We start from the raw sequence: 19326 nt of genomic DNA on the forward strand, positions 1-19326 counted from the left end.
TGTACTTTTCAAATCTGACACTAATAAGATAAAGTAACCTTTAATATGTGTCCCCAATTGTAGGTGACAGTCGCTATTTTTATGTAAGATTATGTCTTTGGAAGTCACCTAGTGGCAATGATTTTTATTTTCCCCGTTCCTGAAGAACGGTTCTTGCAAAAACACCATTTATTGGAATGTGCTAAAGCGAATGAAAGGCTAAATAGTAAAGGCCTTTAATCACGTGACTAAGGCTGACAGGCTATGTACAGTATAGGCTAAATCTAGCTCTGGTTCAGCTTGGATTCCCAGCATCTTCCCACAGCCTAGGGCTGTCACGGGTTGCTCCGCGTTACTCGTTGATATATAAGATACAGACCAAGTATAAGGTCACGAAACAAACTATTTTGTGAATCTTTGCCCTAGTCAATCATGGCGCCCTAGGCTTGCAGGGCCCTCCCCTGGGCAGGAGCTGCGTGTGCTTGTGTAATAGTACAGTAACCGGCATGTCCTGCGCTTGGCACTCTCACATGCTTCTGTAGGAGAGGGGATTCTTCCATGTGCGATTGCCCGCCGGCTTCTATTGGAGAGAATGGGCTGTGAGCCTCCTGCTCTGCGGTGAGCGAAGTCCATTATGGCGGCCCTCTGTCCTAAGCGCCTATAAGGACATACCTTGTGGCTGGTTTCAAGGAGGTCAGTCGGACCTGACACCTGTGGGATATAAAAGAATAAACTTGTGCGTATCTCATGGGATCGTGCTGACACCATAGACAGCTGTGAGGGGGAAGCTCAACATTTCTTCTCCTCCATGAAACTTTCTGCTCAAAATGATATTTTCCCTGACTTTCTGACTGCCACTCAAGGTTAGACTGCTAAATCTCTTCTACTCTTTGCATTCCTACAACAGCTGCTCAGCCAGAGACACCAACTGCCTCATTTTGTGTGCCTTTTGAATGATATATATTTATAATCATTATAATTTATATACTTGTTATCCCTGCCTGTTTTAACTTAACAGTGAGCCTTGTGTGGTTATGCATTCAGCACTGTCACCCTCATTATCCACTGACAGAGATGTAATCCAGAGATATAGGATTCTGTACTATTCTATTCACTATATACAGTTAAAAAATGATTGCAGCTGTTTATGCTGTGTTATATCATGTATTAATTACTTAGGGGCACATTACTTATCCACGGACGTCCGAAAAGCGTCCAAATGCGTTTTTTTCGTAATGATCGGTATTTTGTGATTTTTTTCGTAAATTGTCGCAACTTTTTTCGTAGCTGTTACGACTTTTCTGTAAATTGTCGTGACTTTTTCGTAGCGTTACGACTTGCACGGATTGTCGCAACTTTTTCGTAGCCGTCGCGCCGAGTACAAAAGTTTCGGATTCATTCAAGCTTCAGTATCGTGACTTTCCTTGGGCCAGGTTGGAGCTGCAGAGTGCCATTGAGTCCTATGGGAGACTTTCCTTGGGCCGGGTTGGAGCTGCAGAGTGCCATTGAGCCCTATGGGAGGCTTTCCTTGGGCCAGGTTAGAGCTGCAGAGTGCCATTGAGCCCTATGGGAGACTTTCCTTGGGCCAGGTTGGAGCTGCAGAGTGCCATTGAGCCCTATGGGAGACTTTCCTTGGGCCGGGTTGGAGCTGCAGAGTGCCATTGAGCCCTATGGGAGACTTTCCTTGGGCCAGGTTGGAGCTGCAGAGTGCCATTGAGCCCTATGGGAGACTTTCCTTGGGCCGGGTTGGAGCTGCAGAGTGCCATTGAGCCCTATAGGAGACTTTCCTTGGGCAGGGTTGGAGCTGCAGGGTGCCATTGAGTCCTATGGGAGGCTTCCAAAATCATGCAAAGTCTGAAAGGTTTGCCCACCGTTTACGAACGCTCAATACGAAAAAGTCGCGACAATATACGAGCAAATTGTAACGGCTACGAAAAAGTTGCGACAATTCGCGCAAGTCGGAACGGCTACGAAAAAGTCGCGACAATTTATGAAAAAGTCGTAACGGCGCCGAAAAAAATTGCAAAAAATACGAAAAAGTCACAAAATGTTTGTTTCCAATCCAAATTTTTCCCATTCGGATTCGTGGATTAGTAAATTTGCCCCTTAGTGTAGCCCCTTGGCATTGGTATGATCTAAGCATTAGAGACTGCTGCTTAGGTAAACAAATAACAAAAATTCTTCAGTTGCTAGTGAGAATGAGTTCTTTAGTCCTTCAGCTAAAAGTCTTATTTATATTATGTGTGATGGGATCCACGGTTGTACACTGTAAAAGCGTTATCTTAGTTTACCACATGGTGGACACACGCGTAGGTCTACACCTCCCTTGGATGAAACTATCTTGTTACAATTCCCTTAGATTTTGTTTGTATGAGATGGTACTTGCTCATTTTTATACATAGTTTTTAAAAGCTTAAATTTTTTACAAACCGTTTATGAGTGATTGAAGATTTAAATTTAGTTATATTTATGTAGTAAACAAAGTTTTAAAATATACCCTCTCAAAGATTGATGCAAAGAACCAAAGGGTATAATACCATAAAGCTGGTGCACACAAACAGAAGCATGGATATTGTGTGTGTGTATGTGTACATATACATACATACATACATGGAGATATTTATTGCAGGTGTTGTAAGGAAAGTCAATGGGCATCAGGTGCAGATACACTCATTTGGCGACCTTACCAAAAAGCGGAGCTTAACATGTATGGCCGGCCACCTTAAGTATGTTTTCCCTTGTGGTACATAGTACCTCCTCACATTCCTTTTAAATATTGTTTACTGAAAGATCTATTACTCAATATCTCTAAGGTGTGTATGATACCAATTAAATCAATGAAGCAAATATTTAAAGTACGTCACTGTGTGCTTCTGTTTTGAATTTGCAGATAAAGTGCACAAATTGGCTTGTGTTTTATACCCATGTGAACTGTGAAGCAGGGGAAAGGTTTAGGCAGTTTGGACTGATTTCATCTTGGCATGAAGCTTGCAAAACTTTTATGCAGGCAGAAATTGAACCTCCCAATCTTGCTCATTTGAGTGTCTCTGAAGTCTCTGGTAAGGCTGGTGCAGAAAAAGCAACAACAAAATTATATGGATGGGTTTGCAGGGCTGTGGCTGATGTATAGCATAGTAGGGAGTGATTGTGCCTATAGTAGCAGTGGGGAGATAATAGCCTCTGGGAAGGGACTGTGGCTGTGGGATAGCAGGTATAGTAGGGAGAGATGGTGCCTATAGTAGCAGTGGGGGGATAATAGCCTCTGGGAAGGGACTGTGGCTGTGGGATAGCAGGTATAGTAGGGAGAGATGGTGCCTATAGTAGCAGTGGGATAATAGCCTCTGGGAAGGGACTGTGGCTGTGGGATAGCAGGTATAGTAGGGAGAGATGGTGCCTATAGTAGCAGTGGGGGGATAATAGCCTCTGGGAAGGGACTGTGGCTGTGGGATAGCAGGTATAGTAGGGAGAGATGGTGCCTATAGTAGCAGTGGGGGGTAATAGCCTCTGGGAATGGATTGTGGCTGTGGGATAGTAGGGAGAGATGGTGCCTATAGAAGCAGAGGGGATAATAACTCTGGGAGGGATTGTGGCAGTAGATAGTGGGTGAAATTGAGTGAGTACTTGAGTACCTGTAGTACTTTTGCATAGGAAAGGGTGGTCTTTTTCCACTTAGCAGCAATGTGTATCCTGACGGCCATACATGTATGCTGGATCAGTTTCTGTGCAGAGTTATTGTGTCCTGTCAATATATGTCCGAGAAGCATCACTTGTGGATTTACTTGTATTTCTGAATGTAGGAGATGGAAAAGTAACTCTGCAGTCTTTTTACATAGGGCCATTGCTATAGGACATTCCCACCAGGTATGGCACATGGTGCCTGTATCGTTGCAGTTCTGCAAGCACGTCTGAGGAACTGAGGGGTAGATTTTATTGAGCTTTGCAGGCACATAGTATGCACGGTGGAGTAATTCAATTGATGTTTCCATTAGGGTGACATTGTAGCTACCTTTATTTATTGTAGTGGAGCATTTTCTCCATTGTTGTGAGAGTAGAACCCATATCTTTCTCCCATTTTTCCATATAATGTAAAAGTTTGTCCTTGCTAGCATGTTTGTTGAATTGGGATTATAGATAGGTAATTACACCGTTTCTGAGTTTTTGCAGTAAAGTTCAAAGGCGGTGCAGGCTATTTGCTTTGATTTCAGATTTTGATAGGTAAAGTGTATCAGTTGCGAGGCTCAGTATTGTTCCTGCTAAGGTATTTCATATTTTTGTTTAAGTTGGTCTCTTGTCATTAGTTTATTACCAGTCGTAAGATGGTGAAGATATTTCACAACTTGGGAATGCTACTATGAGAAGTTGCTCTGTTGAGCCGGAGGAAAAAGGGTGTTGTTAAAGAGGGGAGTCATCAAGGAGGATGTATTAGCCATGTGGTGCTTATTACGAATGGAGTACCAGACTTGAAGCATTGTGTACGTCAATGGTGAGTTAGTTTTACAATTTTTCAGTTCTGGCTTTGGTGCCCAGAGTAAGCTTTGTAAAGGCAAGGGTGCCAGTTATCCTGTTTCTATTTGTGCGCAAAGTAGCGCTCCATACTCAGCATAGATTTGGGGTATTTGGGTACATCTGGCCGCTCTGTAGTAATGCCACAGGCATGGTACTGATAGGCCTCCTTTTTTTATGTAGGAACATTTTATTGTTCTGCGGTAGTTTCAGGTCTCTAAGTGGTACCTCGATGGGGAGGACTCGGAAGTAATACAGAATCCTAGGTAAAAGTACCATTTTAATACAATTGATTCTGCCTACCCAAGATATACGTTTTTTGTTCCAATCTCTCAGATTGTTATTCAGTTCCTTATAGAGAGGAGGGTAATTGTTAAAATATACACTGTGTATATCTGGGGTAAGGCGGATACCCAGGTATGGAAGATATTTTTCTCTGATTTGGAATTCAAAGTTTAATTGTATAAGTTTTACTACAGGTTTAGATATATTGCATGGCATACATTCACTCTTATCTTGGTTCAATCTAAGTTGAAGCTTTCTTTTTATCTCTGTACTGTTACAGTGCAAAATAAAAATTAACAGAATTCCAATCTGACACTTTTCATACTGAATTCATAGTATCCCTCCAATGATGTTTTGAATGAACTATTAGTTATTTCTGTTCATGCCACATGAATACCCTTATACCTTTTATTAATGTTTCTACATTATAGTATGGGCCTCATTTTTATATTCATTATTATCACTGATTTACAATCTGACCAATTACCACATAACCATTTTTTAAAAGGGACATGTAATTAGCTTTGGGGAGATTAAAGGAAATAGTAAAATTATCAACATATTTACTCCCTCCAGCAAAATGCAGAAAAATACGGAACCAGTGCAGGAAGCTATTAACATTACCCCCAGCCAACAGATGATTGCATCTTCCATGGGAGCCCTCCTCACATCTTTCTTCGGTAAGGAATATGTATATAAGGATTTTGCTAGCAGGGGGCATATTTGCTAGAAGTATCATATTTATTAAAGGGCAATGTCAGATGCTGTGTTTTGTCGCCTGAGCAAAATTGCCTTCCGTGATGGTGACAAAACACCTGACAATACCTCAGCATTGAAGACTATGGAATCACTGTTCAAAACTAAGAAATAGTGTAAGCTCGCCAAATTGCATTTTTTGTGCAGGTACAGAATCTGAATGTATTCCCATTCACTTATATTGACAGTTTGAATAATTTTTGAAAATGAATATCTTTGAGAAACATACACTAGGGTACTCTTGGATAAACATTTGAGATAACATTTCTCTATGGAGGGGATAGTAATTGTATTCTTGTATGGTCATAGTTTAATAGGCCATATTTGGCATGTGTTAAATCTAGGGAGTGCTAAGGTTGTAAATGGATTTAGGTCATTGGCAGCAAGATTTTATAGCTTTATACCCAACTAAATAGTGAGACCGAGCCAAGCAGAGCACCCTTTGACTCTTTATTTGTTAAAAAAACAACTTACAGCATCCCAGCTCTAAATACAGCCTGGGAGGATCAGCAGTGCCTGATGAGTAATTTGTCATGCCAATAATATTTGTTGTCTAATATGTGTCTTATTCTGTCTATTTTGTGTCTAATTATAGTTACACCTCTGGATGTAGTGAAGATTCGGCTACAGGCTCAAAGCAAACCTTTTATAAAAGGTGGGAAGGTCATTATCCGTTATTATTTAAATGTATTGTTTTTGTAATCTCAAGGTGATATCTAATATTCTCATTTTTTTTTTTATAATACACAGGTTTCAGTGAGTCATGTGACAAATTACATCACTAAGCACCAATTATAACTGATGACATCACAAGCACCGTTTATAAGGATATTCATGGCTTTTATGTATTATATCTTTATAAACAGTGGTTAGCGATTTTATCAGTTATAATTGTTGCTCAGATGAAATTTCACATAACTTATTGAAAGTTGTGTATGATAATAAATAAAGTACCTGCTGTTGTAAAATATGAGCATATTAGAAGTCGCCTCAGAGTTCCATGACCTTTATAAAAGTACTCGCCTTTGGCCTTGTTCTTTTATATGGTTATAAAACTCCTCAGTGACTTATAAATATCCTTAATTATTCTTAATATCCTTATTTACTATGTAGATATATCTGTGTATCCCAGGTCCTATATAATTTGGATCACTATACCTTAAGTCTACAAACCCCCCATACAGATTACATACAAAACTATGATTGATAAATGATACAAAAAGCGTGTATGCATCAAAATACAGATTCAATAAATACAGATACAATAATTTAAAAAAAGCATTTCTATCCATAATTATTTAGTTCTCCTTTAAGCGCTTTCATGCAGTACTTGGAGTAAAAGTTTTCAATAAAATTATATTTTGATAACCTTTGTTTCTGATCAGGGGAAAGCTTTAATGCATTATTAATATTATAGTCCAATACTTTATTACAGTAGGTACATGCACATAAAGACCAATTTCAGCAGAACCTTTTTATGTTTTTTTGGACTGTGGGAGAAACCAGAGCACATGCTGGAAATTCACACAGGCATGAGTAGTGTATATAAACTCTATGTACCTAGGGATTCTGCTTGGGGGTCAAACGCAAGACCCTAGCTCTGTAAGGCAGCAGTGTTAACCACTAAACTTTTAAGGTGGCCATACACGCGACAGGTGGGCGATATCAGATGAATTCAGGCTAATTGGGGCGTTTGGCCCCAGGGTAATAGGCGCAGTCGGTTCGGGGACCGCATCAACGAGCAGATGCGGTCCCCGATCCAACTACATTTTTTAACCTGCCCGAACGATATCTGCCCGATTTCAGGCCAGATGTCGTTTGGGCAGGCTTGTCATTTGTGCCCCTACACGGGCTGATACGCTGCCGAATCAGTCTAATGGACCGATATTGGCAGCTAGAGTCGCCGTATGGCCACCTTAAGTTTCCATTAGAATGAATCCTCCTACACTCAAGCCCATCAGCCCAATTTTTTGTGGTGCCTATTTAGTGCTTCCTAAAATTCTTTTTACTGACACCTGTTCTGCTGTTTATGCTGAAGACAAAAACTTATAAAGTTGTATGAATAATTCTGTGCTTTTTTATATTAGGAAAATGCTTTGTTTATTGCAATGGTTTAATGGATCATCTGTGCCTATGTACAAATGGGAATGGAAAAGCATGGTATAGAGCACCTGGCCATTTCCGAGGGACCACGGTAAGGCGATACTGTGATACTTTCTCATGCAGTGCCAGCTTCTTTCATTATATTGTCTGTAAGTACCAAGGTTAATTCTTGAGACAGCAGAGCTGGTCAAACTATAGCTTTGTATATAGTGGAAATTTTTACCATGCAGTGGTATCTTTTGAAATCTGTGGCACATGCATTAAAATCTATTAAAGAACACTTAGGGGCAGATTTATCAAAACACGAGTTCGAATCCCGAATGGGAAAAATTTGGATTTCTGAAGATCGCAAATATCACGAAAATGCTTACGAAAAAAATCGTATACATATAACATCGTATTGGCGATCCGAAAGTCACAGAATCGTGCAAGCACGAAAAAAACAGCGACAATACGCTCGGAGCGTTCGGGTCTTGGTAAATCTCCCCCTTAGGGGCAGATTTATCAAAGTACAGGTATGGGATCCCTAATCCAGAAACCCATTATCCAGAAAGTTCCGAATTACGGAAAGGCTGTCTCCCATAGACTCCATTATAAGCAAATAATTCTGATTTTTAAAAATTATTTCCTTTTTCTCTGTAATAATAAAACAGTACATTGTACTTGATCCCAACTAAGATATAATTCATCCTTATTGGAAGCAAAACAAGCCTATTGGGTTTATTCAATATTTAAATTATTTTTAGCAGACTTAAGTTATGGAGATACAAATTACGGAAAGATCCCTTATCCGGAATACCCCGGGTCCCAAGCATTCTGGATAACAGGTCCTATAACTGTATGAGTTTGAATCCCGAAATAGGAAAAATTCAGATTAAATACGATAATTTCTGATGATCAGAAATGTCACAAAAATGCTTACGAAAAATCGCAATAGTCACAATATCGTAATGGCGATCTGAAAGTCACAACATATTCGTATCCAAACGATCGTAAACTGCGGGAAAACCTTTCTGACTTTCTGATCCTTCTGTGCATATTTTTGAAAGCCTACCATAGGACTCAATGGCACTCTGCAGCTCCAACCTGGCCCAAGGAAATTCATGATAACGAAGCTTTAATGAATCCAAAACTTTTGCATTCGTTGTGACAAATACGATTTTGTCGCAAAGTACGAAAAAGTTGCACAAATTAATGAAAAATTTGCAGAAAATACGCACAGTTCTATAGATTAGAAAAAATACAAATTATTTGTATTCGGGCTCAATCGTACTTTGGTAAATTTGCCACTTAGCTCCATCTTTAAGACTGATCTTATGGGCATGTCATTTTTAAACAGCATGAGGCTGGGCTGTGTTCAGCATGCTAGATTCTGTGCATTGCCTGCTACGGTGCTGGGTGGAAGTTGTTTGGGCAACTCTGCTTTTAAAGGAACTGGAAAGACTTTATTTTAAAATTAAATTAAATCAAATAGTATAAAATAAAAGGTTCTTAGGCATGCCAAATACATGGCTGGAGGGCACAAGGTTGATGTAATGAACTGTGCAACTGAGCTCTAATGACAATAACTAATGAGCAAGGACTCATTAAAATGTCAGTAACAATATTACTTTTTTCTTGTATTTGCATGCGGAAATTACCTGACCTGCACATCGCAACTTCTTAGCCCATGTTCAGCAAGGGATTTTGAACATATAGATATAGCTTCAATTCATACAAACAGAAGGTGTAACATAGTTTTAAAAAGAGTTTTACATTGAACAAATTATTAATAACATTATTTATTTTAGGATGCTTTTGTCCAGATAATAAGGAATGAAGGAATCAAGTCCTTGTGGAGCGGCCTACCTCCTACTCTGTAAGTGTGTTGTTCATCCATCTTCAGTTTTAAAAAAAAAAAAAAAACACTTTGAAACCAACACCAATGTTGGACTTGCCGAAGGAAAGGGTATCATCATATTAGCAGTGTAAAACTGCTCATATCATAAAAATGCTGTAGAACACAAAGTAAATTGCAAGATTTCTCAGAAGGGCAATTTTTACATTAACCTTTTATGAATCAACTGTTTTATATATAACTGTTGTTTTATTATTAATGGATATAGGAGTTCCCAGCAAGTAATGAGGTTTTAATAGCGGATAAAATGATAACAGATGTGTAAATAAAAGATGCATGTCACCAGTGCAACTGTGATTATTGCTGTAGTCTCCTTGCTATCTATCCATTATAATATACTAAGAAATCTAAGCAGTAAAGGCAGTCTTAATACACTTCTTAAAATCTTTGTAAGGAGTTACAAGTCAATGGAAGGCTACACGAGCACGAGGTGCTGATGTTGCCTGTGCTATAACTTTCTGTCAAAATGGTCTAAAAGTTATTTACCTGTGCTACAAATGTATCCAAGTGTATTAAGGTGGCCATACACGTGGCGATCTGACGATGTTTCGTACAACCATCGGTCGTACGAAACATCGTAAGATCCGCCACACACCATTCAGGGCTGAATCGGCAGGTAAGGAGGTAGAAACAATAGGATTTCTACCTCCTTCTGCCGATTCAGATCTGAAGGGAGAATTTTGGTCAGGCGCCTTCTATGGCGCCCGATCAAAATTTTCCAACTGGTCCGATCGGCGAGTCGTCCGATATCAGCAGGTTCCTGCGATATCGGACGACTCGCCGACATACCATACACGCACCGATTATCGTACGAAACGAGGTTTCGTACGATAATATCGGTGCGTGTATGGCCACCTTTAAAGGTTAGTACAAGTATTGGACCTTTTATCCTGGAACCCATTATCCAGAAAGTTCCGAATAACGGAAAGGCCATCACTCATAGACTCCATTTTAATCAAATAATTCACATTTTTAAGAATTATTTCCTTTTCCTCTGTAATTAAAACACAGTACCTTGTACTTGATCCCAACTAAGATATAATTAATCCTGTTTACTGTTTAAATAACGTTTTTAGCAGGCTTAAGGTAGGAGATCCAAATTACAGAAAGATCCCTTATACGGAAAACCCTAGGTCCCGAGCATTCTGGATAATGGGTCCCATACCTGTACTTTAAAATGCTGACCCAGCCAGCACTCCGGGTGGGGTAAAACAGTACCGACTTTGACATGGTGTAACCAGGAAGACTGTTGCCTAAAGTGGTTGGTAGCTATGGTACAGACCCAAAGTGCACATACCAAAATAAAGCTTCTCACAGTGGGGCATCACAGCTGTCAATGAATTGAGGCAAAAAATGGCAGTGTTTAGTTCTTACACGCACAGAGAAGACTTTGACATCTCTATGTTCCAGTGGGCAAGGCATTATTGGGCTGATAGTTGCCCTTGCATTAGTTAGAAGCCAATTCTATTTATCTGATCTGTGTTACTTTATTATCATATCTGATTGAAATACTTGTTTCTACTTGCAGTGTCATGGCAGTGCCGGCCACAGTCATTTATTTTACATGCTATGATCAGCTACGGGACATTTTGATTCGCAGTATGCCAGAAAGGGCAGAAATTGCTTCTCTGGTTGCTGGAGCCACTGCTAGATGTAAGTAATTCAGAGTCTCTGCTCTGCAGTGCAATCACATGCCAGGCTGACTGTAGATCAGGCTGTTATTCATGTGCAGCTGCTTGGATAGGAAACCTATTTCCTGGGCAACCACGTGAGCTGATTATCAAAAGGGAAAGTCTTTGGTTGTGGGTGAAAGTTTATTTTGTACCATGTGCAATTATTTCCTTAAAGCTTATATGGCCTTATAAATACTTTAGCTGACTAGATGGCAATAGTCCATTTGTATGCTGGTGGATTCAGCATCTCTCCCAGTAATATGCTGTGCTGCTTTACAGTAGACTAGGCTGAGGTCATATGAGGCAGGCTCAGCTTCTCTCCACCTGTGGTTTCATCACAAGCAGAGAGAAGCTGAGCCTTCACCTTGTGTGCCCTCAACCTTACATAAAGAGAACAAAGACAGCTTACTGTTTGTGTAAGAATAATGGTATGTGTAGCGACTGGTAGAATTTACCCACTCCGGACTTGTGAAAAGCCACAGATCACTATCACAGTCATTTTTACAATTTCTTGCACAATGATAGCTGCTATTTCTAATTGCACAAGGAAGAATTACTGGCATAATATAATAATTAGCACAGAGTTTTCACCAGGTTTCGTAACCCATAGCAATCAATCAGATATTTGCTTTCAAAGAGCTGACTGATAAATAGTATCTACTGATTTGTTGCTAAGAGTTACTAGACCTGGTAGTTACACTATGCCTTTTTTTGCATTATATCATACAATTCTAAAATGTTTTTGTACTCTTTTCAAACATATGGCTATTCTGTGCCATCTTCCAAATAAATCATACAACCTGATGTCTGTGGCTCCTGTGTTTGCCAGTAAGTACAATGTGAATAGATCCTTTCTACGTTTGATGATTGGCTAGATATAAGTAAAACCTGCCAATGGCCGTTGCATAAAGTAAGGCAGCCTGTTACTTCTGGTAATAAAAGTAACCAAACAAACAGCCAGTGCACTTAGCAGTCATAAATAGCTCTTAATTCCCAATGATACATTAAGGCCCTTTGATTGTTGATTTTCCTTCTGGTCATTGTTGTTACCTATCTTTCTTGGCAGTGTGGTCAGCAACATTAATTAGCCCACTGGAACTGATAAGAACCAAGATGCAGTACAGACCACTGTCCTATAAGGAGCTCAGGCAATGTATCCAAAGTTCGGTGGCAAAAGATGGCTGGCTCGCACTCTGGAAAGGATGGGGACCCACTGTGCTTCGAGATGTCCCTTTCTCTGGTAAGGGCATCCTATACTATATATACTATACATATTCACTCAAATGTTGTTATTATACATTATTGATATAGCCTACACATTGCAGAGAATGTTGAGTCATTCACTGCAGTACTTCACATCATCACAGTTAAGCAAACATTTGCAGTCAATTCATTCAGTAGCCACTTAACCTCTGAGCCTGTTTTTTTGAGCTGTGGGAGGAAACCCCTTCATTTAGAGAAAACCAACACACGCATTTTTCCCTGGTAGAATCAAACCCATGGTTCCAGAACTGACAGATGGCAATGGTAAATAATGCGCCATCCCCTGTGAATATCAGTATTTATGCAATTATGCTTTAATACTTTGAGCAAATGTGTGAACGGATTTTCATGGATGAATTTTAATGTAATCCCATAATCTCACTCCTTCCTGTTTGACCATGTTATGTCTGGTATCTGTTTGGCAGTGGTCACCAGCTGGGAGCATGCGCTCTGAGTGCAAATACTATATCCGGTTTATCCGTTTTGTAACATGAACCTGACTGGTGGGGTCCCAGCACTGAATGTGCAAGATCATTTTAGGCTTGATGAGCATGCAGGCATGAATACAGCAATTGTTTAGTTTTGCAGAGTGAGTTTACCACTACAGGTGTTAAACTGCACAAAAACATGTTGCTGTTTGCAGCTGCACTGGTTTATTTTTCACCGTGGGAATAAAAATATTTTAAAAAACATTGTAGCATTGTGCTTGCACTATATTGCCTCCAGATGGAGACAGAGCTGAATGAATGGTCTTATTATATTCTAGTAAATGCTATAAAATAGCTGTGTATGAAAAATGCATATATGGGAACATACTAATAGACCAGCATCCTGAAAATGGCATAGTAACGTGTTGCTTTCATTCAGTCTCCATGGACCAAATGTATTCTCCTCAGATAGCGAGTATCCATGCGCGCTGTAGGAGAGTGTAACACTTGCCTAAAGAGAGGAGAGACATTGCCAGTGTATTCTGCATGGAGATGGGCAAACATTTCTCATAGATATTCTGTATTAGGTGTACATTTTCTGGACTACAGGTGCACCCTGTGTGTGCAGTGACAGGCGGGTAACTACACACAAGGGGCGGCAGGGGGCTGTGTCTGTGTATTGTCCAACAGCTGAAAAATGCCAGGTATAACCTAGGCTTACTGGCCAGGACCAAGAATGCTACTCAGAGCCAGTACTGCTATAAGCTGCAACCTCTTTTATCAACTCTTTTGTTACATCTAATATATAATTTTTTTAAAAGAGGAAAATTTAATTTTAGATATAGATTTAGATAGAACAAAAATATACCCTATAGCAAACAGCAACAGAGGATGCTGGTACTTTCAGTTCTGTACAAGCTGTGAACCACTGGATTCTGCCTCTGTTGGCAGTTCTATTTTGTATTTTTAATGGCTGAAGCCATAATATTATCTGAAAGCAAGCTCAGTGTTTTGGGTTTAAAAATTTTATGCATCTTAATTTTGTCTCCTAAATACATATTTCTTTCCTTTTTAGCACTGTACTGGCACAACTATGAACTTGTGAAGCAGTCATTATGTCAGAGATACAACACCTTGCAGCCAACGTTTGCGATCAGTTTTACAGCTGGTGCTGTGTCTGGCTCAGTAAGTGTTTCTATGCTGTTTGATTATAGTTTTTAGAGAAACATCAAATAAAAAATAACATTGTAGTGGCTGCTGCACTAGGGTGCTGCTAACCTATTGGACTCTGTGAATATTGTCTCTGGGGCTGAAGCATTTGGAGACAAGTAATTTAGTTATTGCACCGACCTGGACAACTTTTTTGGCGAAGTAAGCAGCAGCAGCACATCAGCGCATCGGGGTGAGCAGCCCCAGTAGCAGCAGTGCATCAGGGGTGAGCAGCCCCAGTAGCAGCAGCGCATCAGGGGTGAGCAGCCCCGGTAGCAGCAGCGCATCAGGGGTGAGCAGCCCCGGTAGCAGCAGCGCATCAGGGGTGAGCAGCCCCGGTAGCAGCAGCGCATCAGGGGTGAGCAGCCCCGGTAGCAGCAGCGCATCAGGGGTGAGCAGCCCCGGTAGCAGCAGCGCATCAGGGGTGAGCAGCCCCGGTAGCAGCAGCGCATCAGGGGTGAGCAGCCCCGGTAGCAGCAGCGCATCAGGGGTGAGCAGCCCCGGTAGCAGCAGCGCATCAGGGGTGAGCAGCCCCGGTAGCAGCAGCGCATCAGGGGTGAGCAGCCCCGGTAGCAGCAGCGCATCAGGGGTGAGCAGCCCCGGTGGCAGCACGTCAGATATTAGCAGCTCCGGTAGAAGCCATGTCACAGGTAAGCAGCACCAGCAGCATGCCAGAGGTGAGCAGCCCCAGAAGCAGTGCATCATAGGTAAGCAGCGCTGCGGAAGAGGGGTCAGGAGTTAATTATGGATATCTTTAAAAAACTGTTCAGAATTTTAATATATTATTTATAGCAACATTGATTGCATCTCTTATATATGTTCCTCAAGGGCTGGTGATTACTTTTAATGCTTATTTAATATGCAGATCATGAATCTCTCTTCTTACAACTAGTTGTTACGAGCCATATTGCATCAAGCCCTGCCTTGGACATTCCAAATTTACATAGAAATACAGCAGTGCCGACATTTGGCATATGAGAGCACAGAACAGGATAACAGATGTATCTGATTCATATTCTTTGTAACCAACAGATTGCAGCAATAGTCACTTTGCCTTTTGATGTTGTGAAAACAAGAAGACAAGTTGAGGTTGGGGAGCTAGAGATGTTCACCTGTAAGTGCCTGAATAAAATCCCATATATTAACACATGGACTTATCTGTACGGTTGTATCTGTTATATAATGATATTTTATCCAGCCATTTCTTGCATTTTTACTTTTAGATTCTCAGAAAAGATCCTCATCAACATGGAAGCTGATGAGGGCTATAGTGATTGAGAATGGCTTTGGGGGGCTGTTTGCTGGTGAGTGCATCCCACATAAACTCCATATCTATAAGCCAAATCTACTTACTATTTCAATGTATAAATATACTTTTATTAAATGCCCCCTGTTTATTTGACTTTGTAGAACACAGTGTCAGTTTCCTCTTTAAAGAGGCAGTTCACCTTTAACTTTTTTGTCTTATTCTTGATAACGTGGCATTTTTTATATTTTTTTAAATTATTTGCCATCCTACTAACATTTAATTTGAAGGTAACATTTAATTTCAGGTATGGGATCTATTATGCACAATCCTTGGGGCCTTTCAATACTGTGGAACCCCAATAGGAACATATCTAATAGGATTGTTTTGCCATCAGAATAGATTTCTGCTAGCTCAGTGAACATAAATTACAAGCTACTGTTGGCTTATTACAGATTAAAAGTGTTTTAATAAGAGACTATGACTTTCTTATACATTAATCCCTATTAAAATAAAGTGCCTGATTCCCTGTGACTGTACTGCTGGGCTTTGTCTCAGTTTTTCCAATAGGATTATGTAACAGAGGGCCAGGGAAAGCATATTTTTTAACTGCAACTAAAAAAAACCCCAAAACACTGTTTTCATGTAACTGCTTTCTTTTTCCATTGCAGGTCTTATACCCCGATTAATTAAGGTTGCACCCGCCTGCGCCATAATGATCAGCACCTATGAATTTGGAAAGTCGTTTTTTCGTAAGCTAAATAATGAACGTCAGCTGAAAAGCTTATGATTTAAGTTTGGGCAGTGGCTCAAGCATGTCCGCAGTGCCTGTAAATGGATTATGTGTTACTAAAATGCCTTCTGTGAATCTGAAAGGAACAGCCCAGGTTATAGATTTTCCTATAGCAGTAGTCCAGATACTAGCATGTTACATTCTGCCTTGTGTTCTCACACGTGATCCCTGAGAAGATTTTATTTTTAATGTTGACTCACTAAACTTTTTTAACGTTTTCTTATTTTTTTTTTTAATAAATCCTCCTTTCCCCCAGTCCAGTCAGTATTTGTTTATTCTTATAATATTAGGGGGGAATGGATGGGACAGTAGCCTCACAGATGCGGGTTCATAGTCTTATATGGGTGCTGTCTAGCACAGTACTAGAGTAATTGGTAATGGAAGAGAGCAGGCATTATATAAATTCCCTTTGCTTGCCTATAAATTAAGAACCATGTCATAGCTGCTCAAGCATCATCCTTTGGCTTTAGGTCCATCCCTTCATTAATTTGTGCCATAGAACTGTTGTTTCCTGTCAGATGTCAAACTTGTGGCAGCTCTTCTGCTGTTTCTACAGTTCACGTGTGTTAGCTGAGGATGTAAATAAACTGAATTTCTGAGGAATTTATAGCCTGGTGCATTATACATTTATAGAAAAGAGGCCTTTATTTTTATTTAAAGCCATAAAGTGGAGATATTTATGTGAATGTTCTAAAGAAAATGAAATGTAGAAATATTATCTGACGGGGGGGGGAGATAGAAAAGTAAATATGAAATTACAGGCTGCTTCTGCACTGTTGGAATTATCTTGACTGAACCTGATGCTAAATATTAAATCAATTCAGCAGGAACCATAGTGTAACATTCTTTTGAGGGTTTCATCCAGCTATCAAGCACTTAGATGTGTAATGTATATGAAGGTATCATGTATTCTGTACACCTAGTTTTTACTTCCCTTCGGAACTGTATTAAACTTGTTTATGTAAACCTCAGTGTCCTCATTGTTCCTCTTTTACAGTTGTTGAACTACAAGTCTCAGGACCGCAAGTGGAATGTCCATAGATTTAATGTAGGTGTGCATGTATATGTATTCTGACATTGCAAAGAAGATCCTGTAAGTGTGAATCATCTTTGCAACTTTGAATACATATACTGATGAACTGCATCCAGGTTCTGTTTGTCCTTCTACAAGTGAGTGTTGGCATTCAGTTCTATCAGTATATTTATATATGTGTATATCTTTAGACCGTGATCCCCAACCAGTGGCTGGGAAGCAACCTGTTGCTCACCAACCCCTTGGATGCTGCTCCCAGTGGATTCAAAGCAGCTGCTTATTTTTGACTTAGAGTAAAGTTTTGGTTGCATTAAAGCCAGATGTACTGCCAAAAGAGCTTCCTGTAGGCTGCCCGTCCACATAGGGACTACCATGATGTCACATTATCATGTATAGGAAATGCTAACATGACTAGAGGAAAATACATCTGGGTCCTGTAACTTGTGTGGGGGAGTGAGGCTAAGGACTGCAGAACCCCAACATTTCTTTGTCACTAATACAGTTTAAAGTGGGGGTGTATATTATAGTATCTGCCTCCTTCCCAGTATAACTAATTATTTAGCTGATGAGAGTACTAGTTCTGTGGTACAACAGCTGTGCTGTGCCTCGTATAAATAATTTTTTCATAATTGTGGCCATTAGGTAGAGTTATGCTTGGCACAGTTGTGTATGGTGGCTGCCTACAAGGTAATGTAGCTCCAGCGTCATTAGCACACCTATGCTTGATCCATCTAAGCAAACTTGCCTTCAAGCAACATTGCATCCAGCTGAACATGCAAGTGCAGGCAGCATATGGATGAAAGTAATTTGAATAAATGTCATAATTTCTTGCAATGACTGCATATATTTACACACAACCGCAGTACAACCTGAATGGCTGTGAATATTCTGATCATTTAGTGTTATTACGCATGTTTTAATAATGCTTTACAGTTGCTGCTGCTGCTTGTTTTCCCTTAAAGTAGAAAGAAAGGTAAAAACTAAGTAAGCTTTATCAAAAAAGTCTATGTAAATACAGCCATAAGCACTCACAGAAATGCTGCACTGACTTCTCGGTCAAAAGATTTGTTGTGTCTGTAATTCATGTGCCAGAGACCCACAGCGTTCTCCCCTCTCCTGCTCCCCCCTCCCTCAAGAATGCTAAGAACTCACTCCCCCCCTTAGGAATGTGGATCTGAGCCAATCAGCAGGAAGCTGACTTATAGTCTTACAAACTGAGCATGTTCACTTGGTCTTGGTGCAGGAGTGAGGCATTATGGGAACTTTCTTTACAGAGCTCAGCGATTTTTCTTCCTGTTTGGCTTCTGATCATCTGAACAGGTGAAATATGGGGAGACCTAAGGAGGTGACACATACATTATGGGTCTCAAAAATATACTGTATATCTAAGCCTCTGGAACAATTTATTTATAAAGTAATTTTCTCCCAAAGTACTGCCTTCAGGTGCTGCAGCATAAGTGGACACAACTTCTAAAAACCAGTTTCCAGTTGACTCCATCAACTAGGTCCTATTTGAAGCCATTGTACCAGAGGACATTGTGAGTAAGGTGACCCTTGATTTATATCACAATTTCCGACATTTAAAAAGAGAGAGACTGACTTAGATCTACATGGTGTCTACCTGTCTGATTATTATCTCCAGAAACAGATCCCAAGAAATATGGGGAGACTTAAGGGCACTATTGAGACAACTGAAAGTATGCCTGCAGCTTGAGATTAACTCTTTACTAGCCTTTCCTTCTCCTTTAAGCACAAAGAATCTGCAAAACAACCAATTTGCCTTGCTCTTGGGCACCAAAAACACTAGGGATACATTAAACAGGGAAATCTTCATTTTGAATTTTTAATTAAACAAACAAGGCTGTTGGACAGATTGCAAAGGATACTTGGTTTTTACTCCAAATGGACAATCTTGCTGAGAGAGAGAGAGACCAGTGGTAAACTATATTGGGATCCTGCTGATCGGTAGAGCAAAGAGTTATTTCTCTAAGAAACATACAGGCAGGTTAATTGGCTCCTGATAAAACTGACCATGCAGTGTAATAGGGACCTTAGAATGTAAGCTCCACTTGGGCAGGGACTGATGTGTAATCTCTGTAAAGCACTGCAGAAAATATCCAAGCTATATAAGTAAAGAACAATAATTATCAGTTTAGGT

At 40.2% G+C, this 19326-nt stretch overlaps 1 protein-coding gene across 2 annotated transcripts; it reads left to right on the forward strand.

The window, feature by feature from the left end:
* The first annotated feature begins 175 nt into the window (after nucleotides 1–175).
* Nucleotides 176–17101, forward strand: slc25a40 (solute carrier family 25 member 40). 2 transcript variants are annotated; one of them, XM_012964467.3, is made up of 11 exons: nucleotides 176–842; nucleotides 5344–5447; nucleotides 6119–6178; nucleotides 7611–7717; nucleotides 9417–9484; nucleotides 11052–11176; nucleotides 12263–12436; nucleotides 13963–14072; nucleotides 15129–15210; nucleotides 15320–15400; nucleotides 16014–17101. In XM_012964467.3, the coding sequence occupies exons 2-11, from the start codon at nucleotides 5348–5350 to the stop codon at nucleotides 16130–16132; spliced, it is 1026 nt and encodes a 341-aa protein (XP_012819921.1). In that variant the 5' UTR covers nucleotides 176–842; nucleotides 5344–5347; the 3' UTR covers nucleotides 16133–17101. The 2 variants fall into 2 exon arrangements, with proteins under 2 accessions (XP_012819921.1, NP_989316.1); NM_203985.1 differs by having other exon boundaries at nucleotides 310–672; nucleotides 16014–16738.
* The last annotated feature ends 2225 nt before the right edge of the window (nucleotides 17102–19326 follow it).

Source organism: Xenopus tropicalis, chromosome 6 (genome assembly GCF_000004195.4).
Source record: "Xenopus tropicalis strain Nigerian chromosome 6, UCB_Xtro_10.0, whole genome shotgun sequence".
In the NCBI taxonomy this organism is placed as follows: Eukaryota; Metazoa; Chordata; class Amphibia; order Anura; family Pipidae; genus Xenopus; species Xenopus tropicalis.

Excerpts from the sequence above, each read along its gene's own strand:
- slc25a40 (XM_012964467.3), top strand. The coding sequence starts at position 5,348 with ATGCAGAAAAATACGGAACCAGTGCAGGAAGCTATTAACATTACCCCC. Across the intron at positions 9,485-11,051 it reads AGCGGCCTACCTCCTACTCT|TGTCATGGCAGTGCCGGCCA; the intron begins GTAAGTGTGTTG and ends TTCTACTTGCAG. Across the intron at positions 14,073-15,128 it reads CTGGTGCTGTGTCTGGCTCA|ATTGCAGCAATAGTCACTTT; the intron begins GTAAGTGTTTCT and ends TGTAACCAACAG.